Genomic DNA, 21,117 nt, shown 5'->3' on the forward strand with positions numbered 1-21,117 from the left:
ATTAAGGACAGGCTGAACCACCACTTGTAACTGTACTTTGTCATATTGGCAGTGATTTCTTACAGCCAGTGCTGGTTTTGGTGATGTAATTAGTTTGAAGCAAATGTTGCAGAGGTAGCGGCATCAAAAATAATGAATTCTTAAATGTGTGGAGAAAATGAACATCCAGATAGGGAAGACAAGTTGTTTTTACCCCTGTGGAAACAGAGGCTGCAGTGTGAGCAACATGGGTGGAGAGCAGAGACACTGCAGAACCTTCAGTGGAGCTCCAACCACTTTGAGTATCACTACATCTACACAGCAGCAATACACAGGGCTGCATTAGGCCTTCATTTCGTAGGACTATACTTTACTTCTCCCAAATGCATTGAAGGTACATTTTTAGAACAGCTGGATGTAGTGGTTGGGAGCTGTTGGTTAGGATGTTGATGGTGATCTGCGCTTTGGAAGTGGCCATTTACCCAGGAGAATGAACTGCTTTTGTGTAGTTCATTCCTGTCCTTCCTGAACAGCCCTTTCAGCAGCTGGAGCTTTGCTTCAGTGTAAAGTAAAACTGATTGCCACTGCCAAAGGTGGTAGAGATGCTTCATCAAAAAGAAAATCACAGAATTTTCACCACAGACTTGTTTTTATCTCAATGACTGCTGTGATGGCTTATTTTCCTTCTATCAGATCTCAATGAAAAGCCACTTATCATTTTTTATGTGTATATAAAATGTTAGCCAAATCTTGTGTTTTACAAGGCTGTTACAATATCAAGAGATTTTGCTTTGGGTTTTGTGCATCATGTTAGCAGATCAGAAATGTTTTATTTCTCTGTGGCTTAACTAGGCATGGGCATACTTGTAAATCATCTTTGCTGACTATGTTAGCAAACATGGCTTGCATCTGACAGTGCTTAATGGACATCTGTATTTCTGAACTCCAGATCCCCAGGATCTGTGTTATTTTGGACTGAGATAACGATGAATGTGGCCAAGCCCTGGCTAAGAAGTGAACAGGGCTATGAATTCTAGAGGCAGACTGCAGCAAAATGGAGGGATTTTCAAATGTTCATTAGTTTTCATCTCTTCTTGTGCTCTGTGATTGTGCCGACAAGTGTCCATCCCAGACATACTCTTAGGGGAAAGGGGAAAGAGCGCTCTTGGTGAAACATTGATTGGAAAGCTCTGAATGTCTGGAGCTGTGTATAGAAATCTATATTTTCTAATCTCTTAGGCATCGTTGAAGGCATTTTTAATATAAGTTTGTGAGAAATGGGAGAAAACGGTGTATTTAAAACTGATGTTTCTTCACTAATCCAGAGGTTAGAATGATGCTTTTTGGGCATTTTGGAGTCATGGTTTACTTGAATTATTTTATTGTATTAGTGGTGTATTTTTTTTTTGCATGTTTCTAATGGCAATTCCTTTTTGCCACAGATAATTTCATGACTTTGGAAAGAAATATTAAATATACCATAGTTTTAAAGCACCTGCCTACTTAATTGCAATCATGACATCTTAAATTGCAGTTCCACAAATAATTCAAGTTTGATCGTGGTGCAGTCTTGTGGTTTTTTTTCACTGTTAATGAACCATCTCACCTGCAAACTGCTAAAGCTGGAACAGGTCTGAAATAACTGGAGATTTGTGTGTTTAGTTGAATGCTTCAGCCCACATTCAGGCTCTTTTTGCTTTAAAAAAAAAGGCACAGAAAATATTTATTTTGGAAGTCTGCCTTAAAGAATATAAATCTGTTGGAGGAAATTAAAATAAGAGGGGGACTTCTGTACAACTGTAATAACAGTTGGTATTAAAAGTGACAGAAAATACTTTCTCGTGATTACTCAGAACCATATTGAACTAAGCATATTAAAAATCTCAAAGTATTTGAGATAAAGAAGTTAGTGTTGTGTTCTGTGCTGGAGTGTTTCACTTTGCGGGATTGTGCTTTTTCAGCCTCACTGATGGGCATCGTAGTGTTGTGTTGTTTCTCTTGGGAGGAAGAGGCAGAACTATGAGCATGCTGTAGCACTGTTTCAGAGCTCTTTTCAGTTCTTGGAGCTGGCCAAGCTAATAAACCGTAGGATTATCAGCATCGATTAACGACCATTGGCATTTGTAAAACATGTTCAGAAAGGATCACTATGTAAATTTTACCTTGAATTGTAATGTTATTGACTGTTCTATGGATCTACCCCGTTTAACCTCTAATAAAACAAACTTCTGGTCATGTTAAAATATTCTCTACTGCTATTGTGGTTTTTCTATCAATTCTTCTGTTAATTGATTGCTCTCTTTCCCCCTACCTCCCATGGCAGTCTTTTCCCTGTAAAAGGACCGATCTGTTTAAGGTAGAGAAATTCAATTCCTATCTATTGATTGCCACGTCCACATGTAGTTAACTTACAGAGACTATCCTAATCATTTATGTCTTTTTATCTTTACTTTTTACATAGTTTTTTTCTGCTCCCCTAGAAATTCATTTTTCTGTTTGTTCTCAAGTGTCTGACAGCATGATATCTAATTTGTATCTCTAATGAAGGAAATATTTTCTGTTATTGTAGAAAGTAGTTCATAAAACTTTTTTCATTCACATCATTAGAGTATTTTAAGCAGATGCTGTGAAATGCACTGAATGTTGTTTTTCTAATAGTCTTTTTTTTTAATCAGACTGGAATTTGAGAGACAACAACGAGAGGAACTTGAAAAATTAGAAAGCAAAAGGTAACATAATTCTCTGGTCTTTATGTGTGTGTGTTTGTATGAATGTATGCATACACACGTCATAGGCTCATTTGAATGATCAGTGTTTGAATGATCATTTTGAATCACAGTGTTGGTAAGTTGGGGATGCTGATGCAAATATCTATGTCTTGTTGTTTTCTCTTCCCCTCTATGAAACTTCAGTTATTTCCCTGAAGTACTGTGGATTCTCACTGACTAATAACCAGACAATAACCAAATAGACAAGCTTCATTGTAGCTGTGATCTTTAGCAAAGTAAATACTAAGCAACAGTAGTAATGATGTGTGCATACTAATAATACTTACCAGAACTGATTTAAAACACAAAAGGAAGTATTGTCAACTGGAGAACTGACCTGATTGATCTGATTCATCATACCTGCTGGGATTAATCTATTTTTTAAATAGATTTCATCTTGTTGGAGATCATGGCACTGATAACACTCAAAAGCTGAAAGATCCTTTTTAAATTGTTTGCTTGGTTTCGAAAGAGCTGTTTACATACTTGGAATAAGTTAAGCTAAAAAACAAAACAAATGATAACACTAAAAAGCCCCAAACACAATCTTGGAACAATTAGAAGATGTAGAATCACTGATACTTATTTGTTCTGTTGATAGGCCTTGAGTTCACGTTATATATGTGCTTTAATTCATCAAGTCTCAGTTCTTCAAATCTCACTTGGAACTCACTAGAACCTTTAAATGTGTTATTGCATGTGATGTGATTTATCTTAAAGTTATTTCAACTGCATCTATCCCTAAGCTTATAGTTCTGTTTAGCAGTCAGTCCATTAGGTACATTAAAAGAGAAGTCATAGTTTCTATTCACCTATTGAATCAATTTTGGTGAGGCAAATTTCAAACAAAGTCTTTTTGTTAAATTTTTTCTATATAAAAATGAGTGTGTGCATGTGTAAATATAAATGCTTACTCTTCACTGTTCACTGTATTCCATCAATACTTTTATTGGTTAAGATAGAGCTAGCAGTCTAACAGTATTCCACCAGCATAAATGCTATCTAAAATGTTTTCTTATAGTTTCGTGTATCTGTGACTTTGCATGTTGAAATCTGTACTGTTGTCTCAAGGATTCATTTGTTTCCAGGGAGTATAAGATTTTAACCTGTAGCAAAACAAAACTGTTTAAAAAGAAAAAAAAAAAAGTGATATATATTCTGAAATTCCTATCTAAACCTTTTTAAGTTCCTAGGGTTTAGTTGTCATAGAATCATTGAATGGTCTGGGTTGAAAAGTACCATGGTGATCATCCGATTTCAACCCCCCTGCTATGTGCAGGGTCGCCAGCCACCAGCCCAGGCTGCCCAGAGCCACATCCAGCCTGGCCTTGAATGCCTGCAGGGATGGGGCATCCACAGCCTCCTTGGGCAACCTGTTCCAGTGCATCACCACCCTCTGGGTGAACAACTTCTTCATAATATCTAAGCTAAACCTCCCCTGTCTCAGTTTAAAATCACTCCCCCTTGTCCTATCACTGACCTCCCTCATAAAAACAAAAAAAGAGATGGATATATTTCATGTAAATGTTTTTTTGTAGGAAACAGATAGAAGAGATGGAGGAAAAACAAAGATCTGACAAAGCAGAGCTGGTAAGAATGCAACAAGAAGTAGAGTCACAGCGCAAGGAAACGGAAATAGTACAACTGCAAATTCGAAAACAGGAAGAAAGTCTGAAGCGCAGAAGTGTTCACATTGAGAGCAGGTTGAAGGATTTGCTGGCTGAAAAGGAGAAATTTGAAGAAGAGAGGCTGCGGGAACAACAGGAGATAGAACTTCAAAAGAAAAAGCAGCAGGAGGAAATTTTTGCCTGTGTCAAAGAGGAATTGCAGCGCTTACAGGAACTTAATCATAAAGAAAAAGAAGAGAAAATGCAGATTTTCCGAGAACTAGAAAAACTTAAACAGGAAAAGGACGAACAGTATATTAAGCTGGAATCAGAAAAAAAGAGAATCGAAGAGCAAGAAAGGGAGCAGGTGATGCTTGTGGCTCATCTAGAAGAACAGCTTCGAGAGAAACAGGTCATGATTCAGCTCCTCAAGAGAGGCGACGTTCAAAGAGTCGAAGAAGAGAAGAGAGATCTTGAAGATATCAGGGAATCTCTTTTGAAAGTCAAAGAAGCCCGATCTGAAGGTGAAGAAAACTGTGAAGAGTTAGAAAAAGCACAGCATAGCTTTATAGAGTTTAAAAAGAAACAACTAGAACAGTTGACTATTGTGGAAAAAGATTTAGTTGAACAAATGAATCACCTAGAAAAGGAAATAGAACATGATAAAGAAGCTCTGGAACATTTAAAACTTGCTGAGGAAGAGCATGTAAATCTCAAGAAGGATGATGAAAACTTTGGTGATGCTGTTCTCAAGGCTGAAGAATTTGACATGGTAAAGATGGCAGAATACAGGCTTCAGTCTAAAGTACGCCAGCTTCAGTACCTGAAGAGTAATCATTTGCCAGCTCTGCTGGAAGAAAAGCAAAGAGCCTCTGAAGTCCTTGATAGAGGCCTGTTAGGATTAGATAATACTCTGTATCAAATAGAGAAAGAAATAGAAGATAAAGAAGAGCAGCTTGCACAATATAGAGCTAGCACAAATCAGTTGCAGCAGCTTCAAGAAACATTTGAGTTCACAGCCAATGTAGCTCGGCAGGAAGAAAAAGTTCGGAAGAAGGAAAAAGAAATCCTTGAATCGAGGGAAAAACAACAGAGAGAGGCATTGGAACAAGCTGTAGCTAAGTTAGAAAGAAGGCACTCTGCTTTGCAACGTCGTTCTACAATAGATTTTGAAATTGAAGAGCAGAAGCAGAAGCTTGCCACATTGAACAACAGCTGCAGTGAGCAGGCAGGCCTGCAGGCGAGTCTGGAAGCTGAGCAAAAAGCCCTTGAACAAGACCGGGAGCGGTAAGTGTTAGGTTAGCATCAATATTTAGAGCCTGTGATTCACAGAAGTTGAATCATTTTATGCCTTAGATTTTGAGGGGGCAGTTTGTTGTGTGTCCCACTGTTTGAGCTTCTGATTTTAAGTAGTTTGCTCACAACTGAGGCTGCATATTGCTTTTTGGGTATTTCAAGTAAACCAGTGGGATGTTTAATTTTTTGTTACTGGCTTTAGGGCTAAATAAAGTAGGCTAGCTGTATATCAGTGTAAAACATACAGATGCTTTCATACAGCCCTGTGACAGAAGCATTGTCTGTACCCTTCTAAGTACACATGATATTTGGAGCTGTACTGTAGCATTCATGCTAAGTGTGGAAGGCTCAGAGGAAAATGAGTCAGGTAAGGCGGGTTCTTCCTTTGCAGAAGGAGAGGAAGAATTTTTTATTTAAGTTTTGGCCTAAGCAAAAATCTGCTGGGATTGGTGGACTCAATACATGCAGTTTGGAAAAAGGGCAAAATGAGCATTTTAAAATGTGTTGTCTGATTTGCTAATCCTAGAGCTTGAAAACCTGTCGTTACTGGTGGAAAAAAAAAGTGATTTTATTTTTCATGAGGTAGAATTTGTGGTCTGATATTTAAATTTTATAGTGATTATGTGATCTTTTGCAAACACTTCAAAGCAGATACTCAATGAGAAAAATCACTGAAAAAAAATACCTATCAGTCTCCATATCCGTGAGCTCTTCTGTATCCCATTTCTTTTAAACTGTTATCAGATGATTGTAGTTCCTTTCTACACCCTGCATGGAGAGCACTCTTTCAGCATTCAGAGCTGTTTTGTGTGTCTTTTAGTTAGAAGTCTTCAGTACTGAGTTATCGTTCTGTTGCAGATGTTTGCCTTTATTTTTGTGATTGTCTTGAAGAACATATAATCTAGCTTGCTGCACTGAGCATCTCACTTGAATAAAGCCATCTATAAGCAACTGGAGGTTCCAGTTAACTTCTTAGTTAACCCTCAAGAGGTTGCTGGGTTGTGTGGTAAGTGGGAAAAAATATATTGTCAGCTAGAGGAATGAAGCTGGAAAAAGATTCCAAAGAAGTGAAAAGATTTATTTTTTTCCCCTTGTTTACTATAAAATCCTCTTGCACAAACTAAATGCATCTTTGCAGTCTTTCAGTGAGTGCCCCGAGCGCCCTGAATAACTTAGTGCAGAATGTCATTGACGTACTCACAGAGAGCGCTGAATTCTTGTGAATGTTGAGGCAAAGAAAATGTTAAGAGAATAGTAATCTGTTAAATATTTCAAGCTACTTAAGTAAACCTAGAGCATGAATGCTTGAGTTTACACTGCACAGTGTAAGTTGTGATGTCCTAGGCACTTGAATTGCGTGCATTTCTTATTGTTAATTTGGAAAACATTTTGTGATGATGTGATTTGGAAAAAGAGATAGTGCTAACTATCTAAAAATGTGTATATCCAGTGTTCACTTGAAATGTTATATTAACCTAGGTCCATCCTAGCTGGATGAAATTTCCAGTTTGACTAATATGTTAGCTGAGCATCTCATTCACCTACAGCGATAACCTCTCAAATGATAATTTGAAGTTAATTTGTGCTGGAATAATTCGTGCAAGCTTTGTCTTTATTGGAAGGGATTTAAAGCAATAGAATGAGGACTGTGTAACTGTAAAGTCACCTCTGAGGCAGTGGGATGCATCACTCCGAAGGGGCAAGGAGCAGCTCATTGACAGATGCATCACAGCTGGATAAGCTTATAGCTAGAGGAAATTATTTCTTTTGATAGGAGGATGTTTACAAATTGGGGGATAAGGTATGTTCCCTTCATATAATTCTGATTGTTCCCTTCATATAATTCTGGTTTTTGTGGTTAAATTCATTTTCCATAGATGGAAACACTCCCCCATATCCATCAGCTATCTCCCATCCACTTTCCTGCAGGATGCAAGATTGTTTTGCTGCTAATCATAAGAAACAGATGGTTTCTGGCTGTGCTGCGGGAAGTATTAAACAAATGAAGTACCAGTTCATCTTGCTTTACTCCTGTCTAAGCCCCTCAGCATTTGTGCTCTCTTCAGTTCTCTTTACTAACCTTCAGGAGGGAATAAAATAGTTGTAGCATTATACTTCAGTCTGGATACATACAACTGCAGTTGAGGCGCTGGAATCCTTGCTTTGAATCATTCCCCTTCCTTTTGCAAGAACTTTTCTTTTACTCTGTAATTTTAAGTAAACCTGAGAAAAACAATTACATTTAGAGACAAAAGTTGTGATGGCAATGAGGAAGTTTATTTCTGCGTTACTAATCTAACCTTGGCCACATTTAAGTGAAAACCATGCTCTGCAGGTTGCTTTGTTAAAATAGAGTTTGACTAAGTGATAAATATTGCAAGAAGTGCTTCTTATTTTATACTAGATGCCTCAGGCATGTTCGGTCTAAACTACTGTATCTGATTTTATATATTCTATTCTGTGCATAAGTCTGGCTGATATGATATTTATTCTATGGTTAGAGAAAGTGAGGTGATCTCTGTTTCAAAAGATGATTTATAAATTATGTGAAATTAATACTACACTTTTTATTTTGTAAATTTCCAACTGTGTGCATGTGCGGACAGGAGGAATAACTGAAAACATAGTAAGAGTTATGTATATAACATACAGCTATTAAGATTTTCTTAGGAATTGTGTCCTGCCTCATTGCTGGATTTGGTGTCTTTTTTCTTGGGATTATTGCTATATTTTGAGATACTTATTACCCCATACATTCATTTACTTCACACTAGAATGTGAATAACTGAGATCTTCAGTAAAGTTCTGTAATGAGGGAAAGCTTATGCAAATTACCCTAATAGATAGGTTTAGTCTTCCTGAATTAATATTTAATGCACTGAGGTGGATACCACTGAAAGATTTTGATGTTGGTTTATTTAGTTTAGCTTTGCTGTGGTAATTTGTTCTTGAGCCATCCCTACTTTCCTATCTACATTTGCTTAAAGAACAATTAGTATGCCTGTATCTTCATAAATATTGATAGCTAAGATCTTACATACATGGATTGCAGTGTGAGTACAAGAGCTGTGGGAAGCAATGACACCTTAAAACAGACAACATGAATTACCTTTTAAATTTTCGTTATAGCCTCGACCAGGAAATTCAGCAACTGAAGCAAAAAATATATGAGGGTGATGGTGGTCAGAAAGGAAATCATGGAACGTTAGAGGACAGACTGTCCCATAGCAATTCCCCAACAAGCCCAACAAAGCCACAGCCACCCTCTGCTCCACTGGTTGATGACAGGTGGGTAACCTGGGTTTGATATGAATGGAGTAGGAAATAAATACTTTGAAAGACTGTCCTGACAGTCCTGGACTGTAATTAAATCCAGTAACTATACTTAAAGAAGAGTCTGGAAATAAACATGCAATGCTTTAAATAACCAACAGGCTTATCTGTTACTCTTGAGCCATTTATATCTTGAATGCAGGTTTATGAAACTCTAAACTTAAATTGATTTTGCATCTACAGTTATTGTCTGTATGATATTGCTTTATATGCACTAAAAACAACAAAACAAGTGGAAATACATTAAGCCTTCTTAACAGGGCAGTTGCTAGCTATTACTCTTTTAAATTCTATTCTTTCCTTCCAGTGTTCTTTTTATTCTTACACTTATGGTTATTAATACCAACTCTTGGAGTGTTCTTTCTGTTCAAAGACCACGTTTGGTAGCATGAGTTACCCATAAAAGCAAACCATCGAGTGATAAAAATACAACTTCAGCCTCATGTTTTTTCATCTCCCTTGTCCTCATTGCCACTTGTGTGTAAAGATAGATGCAAAGTTGTGACTTAACCTGTAGTCCATTGAATTGTGTAATTGTGATAACAAATTATTTAAACTGTAAACCTTTGGCTGCTAAATGAACACTTGTTCAAAAAATCTATGTTGGTTAAGGACAGATAAAGCCTGTCTAACATTAAACTGCCAGTTTAGAGTTGTGCAGTAGGGTTCGTAAATGTTTCGGAGTTCCTTCTAGCCTGTCTTAGATTTTGTCAAAGAATACACTTATTTTCTTTTCCTACTTGTATCCTGTAGGATAAATGCCTTTATTGAACAAGAAGTGCAAAGAAGGCTCCAAAACATCCATCATAAAGCTGATAATGATGGTAGCCTGTACTGGCCTACAGAAAGTTTAAAGGTGAGCAAAGATGGGTAAGAAATCCTGACCTTCAGTACTGCATGTGCATACACAAAGTAATTATTTTTGTTCGGCAATTTTCATGTTTTCCTGCATTAACTCCAATTTACCAGTTATATATAAATAAATCAGGGCTGTTCATTTTAGGTCTTGCTGTTCTTGTTTTCTAGTGGCTGTATTTTGTTTTATTTTAGTTTTTTGCAAGGAAGGTTGTATAAATGGCCATAAGAAGATTGCAGATAGAATCAAAATTTTCATGTTATGCCTTTAAAATACATTGATGAAGTTTCTTCTGGAAGATCAGAAACTGTTTATACTTGCAAACAAATGCTCATTTCAAAACTGATAATCTGATTCATCTGAGGAACGATTTGTTTGACTTCTGTGCCAGTGGTTTAATAAATATAAATAAGAAAACAGTTATTTGGGGCTGTTAAAAGATGTCTTCTTATAAGTACTTAGAAAGAACTTATACAAGAATGATGCTGTATTTAATAATCACCTGTACCTTTTTTTGTTCTTAGGATAATGAGAGACTTAATAATGGCACCATTCAGCGCAAGCTTAAGTATGAGGTAGGTCCTAATTTGTCAGAATTAAGTGGTTGTCTTAAATTATGGCATGCCCTGTAATTAAATTTCTTAATGTTTAGCTGCATAATTAGAAATTTGAATTCACAGCAAGATTAATGGCTAATAGAGAAAGCAATTTATTTTTCTGTCTTGGAATGAAAGTGATTTTTTTCAGATTGGGCATAGCTTTTTCCTTGATTGAAAGGTATGCTGTTGTGGATGTTTCTTCCTTGTTTTCTCATGATTCTTAATTCAGAACAGTATCCCTTTCCTGATTCTTAGGTTATAAAAGTGTTTAATGAGGACAGGATGTTTGAATTCAGAATACCACTGCACTGTTGTGTCTCGTGGTGATCTCAGTACTGTATAATTGTTTGTGGTATTTGCAATAACATTGGGCAAATTTGCCTGAATGTCGTGAAGGTTTTGTACCTGTGATCTTATACTGAGACGTAGACCCCTTAGTTTCTTTGCAATTGCTCAAAACATTGCTGATGACCTGACTTGGTGAGTAGTTTTTAAGTATCATAATGTATTTAAACCTTTGTGGAGAAGGAGGGGGCTTCGGTATCTTTCATTTGGACTTTCCCATTGTTTATTTTAAACTGTCTTGGACTTTCTGACTTTATCTTGTGCTTGCTTTTGCACGGTCTTTGATAGTGTAGCATAGTATTTTTTTGTGTGGAAAAATAACAAAGGTCTTACAAATTTCTTCATTGCCCTTTTGACTTTCCTGTATTTTCATTTATGTATATATATATTTAAAATGAAACAAATATAAACCAAGTGAAATGGATACTGTACAAAGTAAAAACAATGGTAGCCTGGGAAGGTGAATCATTCCTGAATCTGACCTCAATCGGTTTTGTTGGGTTTTCCTTCTCTAATTTGGGTAGATTATACAGTGATTCTACAAATTTTGGTTGATTGTACAAACCCAATCAAAATCAAACCTGAATTTAAGAAATGTTAAAACCAGAAGATTTTTTTTAAAGACATTTCTGTTTTCTTCTTTTGACGTTTTTAACAGAAAAGTCAACAGTGGCAGCCACATTGTGACTTTCCATTTATTTCTAAAGATGTCAAATGTGCTTCTGAGTTGTGTGGAGAAAACACAGGAGTAACAGATCATAAAAGACTGAAGGAACACACAGAGATGTGGGACTTATTTTCCGGGCCTGGAAGAATCTCTTCTCCCTTTGCATCAGAAAAGGCATTTGAGAATGGAAGGAGAAATGCAGAACAGGAGAGCTTTGCTAGTCTTTATGACGCTGAAAGTAGTTTAACTCACTCTGAAAATAGTAATACTTCAAAGAGTAAGAAGATTCCTTATCAGAATGTTTTATCTACTTCTTCACAAAGTCATGACTTAAATAATATGGCTTACTCACTCTGCAAATTTGAAAATTTCAATCATTTTGATGATAAAATAATTACTTCTCAGGATTGTGACAGCTCAAGAACTGAATGTTATTGTTCCTGCTTGGAACAGCTGTCTCCTTTAGGATCCTTAATGTGTGCTAATGAGCAGGCTGGTTTTAACAGCATTTCGTGCCTTGCCTTTCCTCAGTCTAACACACATTCTGAAATAACTGTTAAAGAAAGCAGATCATTTAAGACCACACAGCAGACAATGGATGACCAGTCAAGTAGTTCTCAGCTTCCAATTGAAAGAGCTTCTGATTTAACCTCCCGTACATCAATACCTTCTCATTTTGATGTCAGACCAGAACACACCTATGGTTTGGGATATCTTCTCAGTAAGCTTTCCTGCTTTTACAAAGAGACCAGTAGTCAATTGCTTAACAGTACAATGGTTCCTAAACAAATTAAGAAGCTGGGAAGTTTATGTGACAAAAGTGAGAGATGTGCACAGGTGGTGTCATTAATAAAACATTTGCCACTTATAAGGAACTTGGAAGTAGATGTATTCAAGTCCTATGTGAATCAAGACATATCCTACTGTACTGATGACACCAAAGCTCATACTGAAAATATTGTTTTCCCTGAGACCCCTGTGAAAGAAGATGTCAGGATGTGTGTAAACACAAGAATCTCAGATGCCTGTGTGAGAAAGCCAGCTGGAGGTTTTGTGTGCTGTTGTAAGAATGAACAGCTGGAAAACAGTCTTGTGTTAAGACAGACTTTTGTGAATTTTCCTGATGTCTTTATGAAGCTTCAGGTCTGCTCTCTTGAAAAAACGCTGGACTTTTTGACCTGTGCACTACCTCAGATTTGTACTACTGTGGAGGAGTTGAAAGGCGTATATTGGCTTGCTGTTGGCAATTGCAAAAAGTGCGATCCAGAACCTGCTTGCTTACTTCTGTTCAGCTCTGTTTTGTATATTATTGTTTCGTCAGCCAAACAAGAGATTGGTCAGAGTTCCTTGGCAGTATTTCATGAGCTTCCAGTCATTACAATACAGGAGATTCACGTTGGCTTTGCTGGACAGACTATGAGTCTCCTGTGTTCTGCTGACGATGATGTACTCACAATATTTACCTATAACAGACACTACACTCAAAGAATTTGCCATGACATAATGAGCATTTTGATTTCTACAACGGAGGATGCTGCTTGTTTAAATTATCAGCTCTTGAAAGATGATTTGATGCAGATTTCACTTGACTGGACATCAGAAGTGAATGACATAGTCTTTGCACAAGGAGTACGTTTGTCATGTAAATTCAGAACTGTATTAGCTGACCTGGTTTACTTACTCCATGAGAATATGGGAGATATTAAACCTTCATTAGCTGACATTCAAGTACTGCTATATACCACCGTGAAAACAGACTGTGCTAACCAGACTGTGTATAGATCTCTAGTTCTTACTACTACTCATATCGGTCTCTTAAGGGAAAACAGTGCCTTTTATCCTGCACCTAACTTTTTGGATGCTTCATGCAAGCGATCACAATTTGACAGCCTTCAGTTGTACAGTTTGAATGATATCAGATGTGTAGTTTTGCCAGACAAAGAGAGTTTGACAAAAATTGAGCTTGTGTTTTCTAGAAGGAGCAAGGTTGGATCTGATTCAGGAATTGGTTTTTCAAAATACTTTGGAAAAGAAATAAATACTCAAATGACAGTCAGCCCATCAGTTCCTCAAAGCAGTTTGCATATCCCATCAGAGATCTGGAAATTAACATTCAGTTCAAGTGAAGAAGCCATTTGGCTAATTATGCATCTGACTAGGTGTTGAAATCGAAATACATTTAGATACATTCAAAATAGGAAGGCTAATGAATATTGATAAAATACTCTTTTGTCTATTGATTTTATTTTAAAAGAAAAGAGTGGGAAAAAAAAGAGTCCTCTGGGCCCTTAAGAGAATACCTTAATTTGGGTACATGTATCTTACAAAAATTCACTGTTACTTTGATAGCTTACTTTTGTGCTGTACATAAATTTCCTTGGAAAGGGGAGGAAATTAAATGGTTCTATTTTCAGTAGTAGGTGGATCCAAACTATAATTGTAGCTGTATCTTCTGATTTCCTTTTTGGGTTTTGTTTTTGGCTTCCTCCATCTCCTATCCATCCAAATGTCTTTTCTCCCCACCTCCTTGATTGACCTTTTACTTAATCGGAGTATCTTTGTTTTTCACGCTTCTCATCTATTTTGTGCCATTGATCTCAGTGCTTCCAAATATTTGCAGTATTTTTTGTCTGATCTGCAAAGTGTGTTTAAGGCTACAGTTCAGTACATACAGTTCACTGTATGCTGTTAATACTAAGCATGCTGATGGTTTTTGTTGTTACAATTTTGGAGAGGATAACGTTGGCAAATCTGGGTTGCCTTGGAGTTTTGCATGAAGGATTAATACCCTCTTGGATGAAAGTTTCTCACAAGTGCAAAAGGAGTTGTGTTTGACTTAAGTCATGCTGTCTGAGGTTCCTGGAATTGATGGATTTACTCTATCTCTTTTTTCCTGGGTCTTCCCTCTTTGCTAAGGCCCAAGAGAGCATGGGCTACATGGAAGCAGTGAAACAGAACAAGAGAAATGCAGAGAGCATCCAATTGTCTTTTTCAATTTCATTCCCCCTACCCTGCCACCCTACTTTCTTCTTGCAGGGAAAAAGCATAAGGCTTTTTTGAGTCATTCCTATCTATTTTGTCCAAACAATCAGCTTGAACTCCCACACAATTCAAGTCTTTGTATTCCCAGTGATATGAGTGCTTATGGAAAATGTGATGTGAAAATGAAGGAGATTACAGAGTGTGAAAAGATGTTATGCTTCGGCAATTTGACCTTTGTTAATGCTACTACAACTGTGTTAAGACTGAAGCTTTAAGGTTTATGATTTGTGTACGTGTTTCTCATACTGTTAAATGGATAGTTAGCAGCTGGGGATACTGCCTGAGGGATGAAGCATATTTAACCCTAGAATTGTCTGGTGTAATGTGTCAGATGCCTGGCCTGAATTTTCAGCTTGTTTACTAGTGAGTTGATGATGCTGTGGGATTAAATTGCTTTCAGGCTTTTTAATACCATGTTCCAAAAAATAACAGAACTATTGAAAATAGGTGAAGCATTTCCATTAGTCACGTCTTGTCTTGAGCTTAGTGAAAGGTTCCTCTTTACCTGTTACTCCTGTCCAATGTTCAAAAATTAAAAACAAGCCATCTTTTGTTTCTTCCCTTGCAATGAGAACAGAGTATGAATGTGCCATCTGCCATGTTTATGGAAGATGGTCCTTGGCAGGAAAAGTGGTGGGATCTAATCTGAAATTCTAAACTCTGTAAGCATATTGCCAGGAGAGGTTCGATCTTCTACCAGACAGACTTCAGTCTCTTTACTAGTATACAAATGGTTCCCATTGATTGTTACCTTCCGTTAAGGCATGGTAATGTAATTCACTTGAGATTTAAAAAGATGTAACTTACTTTGGATGAGGAAGCTGTGGCTGGAAGCATGAGGGTTAATTTGGATAGTAAGTTGTGATTGTCCTATCATAACACAATTTATACTGCCCTAAGCGATTCCAAAACCAAGAGACAAGTGTATTGGTTTGTTTCAAGGCATAGTTTTTGTTTTTAACAAAAAAAGGATACATAAATATTTCACAGAGCATGGAGCATACAGTACTTGTGTTGGAGTGTGACATTCTATCAGCCTAGTTAGAGAGCAACTCCCTTACTCACATCATTAAGTTATTTCTTTATAACTTGGTAAAAGTTAACGTGAAGTGGTGCTTTCTGTGAGGACTGTCTTAAGTCAGGGCTACTAAATGACAGCAATTACTGAAACTAATTTCTTTTTAGATTGCACTCCGCAGTTTAAAGATGTTTGCACATGTTGTGTTCCAGATAATATGGTTTTCCTTCTTTGTTTTCAAATCTGACTTGCTGAATATGATTCACATTTATGAGGGGGAAAAAAAAGAAAAGGATTTCACTATGGAATCTTTTATTCCGCTGTAAATTAAGCATAATGATGGATGTTCGTCACTACCAAAGAGTTATTTAATGTACGAGGGCAAGTTTTTGACAGTACATTGTCTTTGAGATGATTCTTCTGACTATTAGATGTTTGTAATAATTTCCTGAAAATGATTGCCAATAAATTATGTCTTGACAGAGGTGGCTTTAAGAGTGACTTTATGGCCTTCCTATTGTTTTAAAATGGATCGTACTGTCGTCAAGGCAGTGAACTCCCCTTTCCCCCAAGGATGGAACTGCTTACATTTCTATACTCCAGAAAGCTGATGTGTAGTTGAATAGCTGATAACTGAGGGGACAATGAAAGAAGAGCAGTGTGGGGGGGAGAAAATCATTGTTCGGTAAACAAAGATTATTATTATTATTTTTATAAATCTATTCAAGCTTAGTCTTTCTTTTTGTGTTTTCTTTTTCACTACTATTAATGCTAGCATTAATATTGGCATTTATAAGCAGCTACTAATGAAATAATGAGATAACAACCTGTCTTCTCAATAACCAGATGTGGATACGAAAAAGGTATATGTAACAGCTTTCAGAGGGCCATTTGGGAGTGCTTCAAACTTTTCTGCAGCTGCCACTTTTGGTATTATCGTCATATATGATATGCAACCAGAGTTGCTACAGAGGGACCCAGTTCACTGGGCAGAAATGTGAACCACATTCAGATTTTTGAGTAGTGCTGGTCAAACCGAAAGGATTTTGACCGTGCAGCATTCTTCATGAAGTTCTGAGAGTAAATGTTGAGAATACAGCTGCAGATGAAGCGATGGATAGCATCCTTAAATACAGATTTGTGGGGTGGCCATAAATTTGAAGTGATAGTTTCACAACTCATTTTCCTGTTATTTTTGACTTATATTTGTTGTGCCATTGTTGCCTCTTCAACTGTATTTTCAGTGCAAAAGCTCTCGATTGAGTCGGTGGATGACTTCCTACAAAGCAGTTTCTGCTTTCATTCACTTCAAATGCTTGTGCTACCTTTTGGGCAGGATCTCTACAAAACATCCATCTTTTCAGCTGCAAAGCTATTTTATTATTGACATAACTTTACAATTATGAATGCCATCTGACTGTTAGCCCAGTGTGCTCTCACTATAAATAACGTCATAGCTTTGTTCACTCCTTATATGCTTATCATTGTTGAGGTTTCTGTTACGGGTTAGGATTTTAAGAAGATAATAGGAAACTCTTTTGACAGTAGATTCCTGTGTTATCTATACCTTGTCTAATTGTAAAATGACCTGGATTTAAATCCAAGCTGTAAGAGCTTTCTGAATTATTTGGACCTCCTACTGCTTTGCAAGATATTGTAAACAGATTTGTTATATAAATACGTATGAAAAATGAACTCGTCGTATGCATGCTTATTTTTTCAAGGAGGGTTAATAAGCCTTCTCTTTTCCTTTATTTTTGATATCTAAGCTGAGTATTCTGTATTAAATTCACCTCGTGTATTTTATATGTAGTGAAATGCCAGGACTTGCTTATAAAAGCAGATCCACTTTGTTTTCAAGTAATTCCTTCACTTTCAGATTAATTTCTGCCACTCTCACGATCTCTTTCCCAGCTCTTCTAGCTGAGAATGCTTTCTCAATTTCAGTGAAGGTTTTTTCTTTTCTTTTTCCTTACTTAGTTATTTTGGTTTTCCTTTGTTCTCCCTATTTGGTATGCACATGAAAGCGGATGGTCTGTCGTTCTTTGGGAGCAAATCCAGATGACCTAAAGGACCCAATTAAAATTAGTATTCCACGCTATGTCCTGTGTGGGCAGGGAAAGGATGAACACTACGAGTTTGAAATAAAGGTATGTGCATTTCACTTGCTTCTCCTTAATGTTTTACAAGCATAGAAATATCATCACAGTAATAGTAATAATAGGAACATGCCTTTTCTTTAAAAACATCCAGTTCCTAGTTATCTCTGTCCAACTGTAGGTGTTCACTCTAACTACATCACAGTTAGTAACAGTGGAAACAGCAATAGGTACGTAGTCTTTCTTCAAGTCAGTACAGTTGTTGTCCTTCTGTGTAAGTGGCCTCTGTACTACTAAACAGAGGGGGTTATGAGAAGCATGCGCAATACAGGACACTATAAAGACAAGTATTTTCTAAATGACTGGTTGTCAGACCCTTGGGAAAGACAGTTCCAGGTCATACTAAGATGCAAGTGTAAGGTACAAAAATGTTTGGACTATTTAACCTATATTTACCTAACGAGAGCCTAATTTAAGTATTTTGCACATTCCCACAACAAAGGCTTGTTTCATTTCTGGCTCTTTGTTCTGCTTCTTCCCACCTTGAGTTTACAAGCTCTCGCTTTTCCAAATTGTTTCCCCTCCATTCTAGTGTCTCTCCCAGTCAATACTCTGCAGAAGTGCTGGAAAAAAAAAAAAAAAGCATATTCATTATGTTTCCTCTGGTACCAAGCCAGTGTTTTTTCAAAGCAAGATGTGAAATCTAATTGGAAATGTGCTTTCAGTGCATGTGGACATGTAGCATAACTGATATACATGACATCAGAGACTCAGTTGGCAGCCACCTACACTGAGTGCACTGCCAGATGCTTCATCAGGTGGTGAAAGCTGGAGGAGTGACCTGCCTTCACAGTGTGCAGGTCCGTTTTTGAGCTATGTTCATGGTCTCTTTTGCAGAGTCTTTCACTGAGACAGTCAGTCTTAGCTCTGTTTATTGCTAATTAAATTGTCATCTTGAAACATATTGCACTGTTTGTGAATGGAATGCTCCTGTTTGCTGTTTGAATGTTTAATTTGCTGGGGTCAGTGAAAGCCCAGCACCTATCAGTGATGCTGAGAAAAGAATAAATGCACGTGAACCCCAAGCTTCTACAGCTGCTTGCCAGCTGTTTTCTGCAAATGGGATTTACTAAACTGGATAATGGTTAGTAAAGGTAGATAAAGTAAAAAGTGTTGAGTCCTTTTAGTAACAGTCCATAGATTTCTTTTCCGAGTACTCTTTTTTTACCCCTAAATACCATGGAAGCATATAGGGGGGGCCTGGCACGAAGAGGTAGTATTTGGAGGAAGGTTCACACTTGATGCAAAAGGAGATGTTATTGCAGGGGGAGAAATATGCTGGAAAAAGGTGGATTTTTGATGAGGAAAGAACAGGATAATATCCAAACAAAAAATACAAGGGCACATGAAATTAGGCTTCAGCAGTTCTGTTGCTTGTATTTTGTTTCTGCAAGAAGCAAGACTCACAGACTGGCCTCTCCAGTGGCATGGGATGACCTGATACAGTCCTCTGGCCAAGAGCTTGTATATGGTGTGGCTGTTCTCTTCTGCTGTACTTTTCAGTACCATCGTTTTTCTCTCTCGTGTGCCAACTCTAGATTGCCTCTGAGGGAAACTGCTGCTTAAATATCTTTGATGAAGTTCAAAGCAAGTAAATGATAGCACAGAGTAGAGAATGGGCTATCACTTTAATAATTGCATTCTATTGCTATCAAGTTCCTTAGAGCAATAAATATTTTTGTTATAACTCCTACGGACCTTAGTTTGACACTCCATGGGATATCTTAATCGCTCCCTTACACAAATCAATCAGCTGTGTACACTTCTTTTTCCTTTCCCTTTGCCTGCAGATCTCCGTGCCATGTTGGGCTGCTTTTGCTGTGGTCAGGATTTTGCTCCAAGCTACAATCTGTAGTTTCCACAAACTTTTCTATTTTGAATCTTTTCCCTGCAGAGCTCCTATCTCTGCTTGGATCTTTAGTATACTTCAGCTGTTCCTGCTCATATTCTGTAAGATATCAGAATATGTGATACAGTGATTTTTTTCTCCTGAAAGCTAAGAAAGTAGAATTGCCTTTCTACAAGCAAGAAGGAGAGAATGTGAACCTGTTTTACCCTTTCCTGATGGGTGAGGATACAATGCCAGTTGTAGAAATAATTCTTTATTATAGCGCCACTTTTCTTTAGCTAATTTCCAGGTGATGGTGCATTAGAAAGTACATCAATCTTGGAAAGAGGCTCTTGTAGTGCTTGTCTCATGTCCTTTGCTGCTGCCCAAATGAGCTTTCTTCACCAAGGTTCTCCTTCTTGTTAGGGAAATGGGTGGGTGACCTGTTTGTGTGCAACAGCACTTACAAATCAGACCCAGTCAAGATGATTGATTTGAACTGTAAAACAGACTCAGAATCTTTGAATCCTAAGTATCTCAGAAGTATTTTCATCAGCAGATGTTTCTAGTGATTGCCTTTGTAGTTAAATCCTTGCATACTGCTGTGTGGAGGAACAAATCTGACAAATATTCTGTATAAATTTCTTCTTGTAAAATGAAACAGTAAAAATTACTTTGTTTATATGCCCAAAGAAAGACAACGCTGCCACACTTCTGGGCAGCACTGTGTTAGTTCATAAGTCTTTCAACCCTTCTATACCATCCAAAAAGATTTTCTTCTAGTGCAAGTTCAGCATCTCGTTCATCTAAATTTATATGATCCCTGGAAAGGTGTTCTGACCTGTTCACCTTCTGTCACTTGACACAGGTCTCACTTTTTGATGTCAAGAAAGGCCCACAAGATGTTTTAGAGAATAGAAACCAAAACACACTCCATTAGAGTTAGCATCTTCTTCTTTTGCTGCAAGAGAAATCATGGAGTCGTTTCTATGGGTCTGCTGTTAAATGTTTGATACTAATAGATAACTTCCCAAATAAACTTCCTTTCAGGTGACAGTTTTATATGCAGTCTTTAAAGACATGATGAGGCAGTAGTAACTCAATCAAATCTAAGCACAGTTACCTTAGAGCTGAATTAGAATACCAGAAGATTATCGTGTGTTCTCCGCTTCCTTTTGTGTTGCTGTAATACTTGGAATATTCAGACAAAGCCACAGTAGAAACGGTGTGCGGGAAGAGTTTTTGCCTTGTTGGCATCTGTCACAGAGTACCTGAAATTACTAGACAGCATCTGTGGGAAGCAGGAGGAGCAGTGAGGTTGCAGGGAAGGGGGAACCTCCAGTTCAAAGACACGAGTGGGTTAACCAAGAGTAGGTGATGGGAAACTAGACCAGAAATTGGGCATAGCCCTGTCCAGGGATCCTTTGACAAGAGAGAAAGGTGTGCATGTCTGTACGTAAATATATATATACATAGGTAAATGTACACATGCATGCCTTATTATTTTTATTCAGCTTTCCCCAGTTGTTGTGACTTCTTTCATTTTATTCATCCTCTTAGATATTTTATCAAAACTGGCTTTTTCTTGTGTTTCAAAGCTTTCTAGTCATCTTTGATGAG

The 21,117-nt window shown here is 37.3% G+C and overlaps 1 protein-coding gene across 16 annotated transcripts in view; it reads left to right on the forward strand.

The window, feature by feature from the left end:
• The window catches only part of KIF16B (kinesin family member 16B), a 123,164-nt gene that overhangs the window by 61,475 nt on the left and 40,572 nt on the right, over nt 1–21,117 (forward strand). For 5 of the 16 annotated variants that reach the window (XR_014944333.1, XR_001553716.3, XR_001553717.3 and 2 more), the window contains exons 18-23: nt 2,303–2,335; nt 2,655–2,708; nt 4,286–5,641; nt 8,780–8,938; nt 9,737–9,839; nt 10,364–10,414. Coding sequence is in view for 10 of the 16 variants with exons in the window: in XM_015856734.3 (XP_015712220.2) it covers nt 2,303–2,335; nt 2,655–2,708; nt 4,286–5,641; nt 8,780–8,938; nt 9,737–9,839; nt 10,364–10,414 (1,756 nt within the window). In the remaining 6 variants the exon portion in view is untranslated. The other 11 variants (XR_001553712.3, XR_001553714.3, XM_015856732.3 and 8 more) reach the window with 7 other exon arrangements.

The sequence above is a fragment of the Coturnix japonica genome, chromosome 3, assembly GCF_054131305.1.
Source record: "Coturnix japonica strain WE chromosome 3, WE-NBRP24, whole genome shotgun sequence".
NCBI classification, from domain to species: domain Eukaryota; kingdom Metazoa; phylum Chordata; class Aves; order Galliformes; family Phasianidae; genus Coturnix; species Coturnix japonica.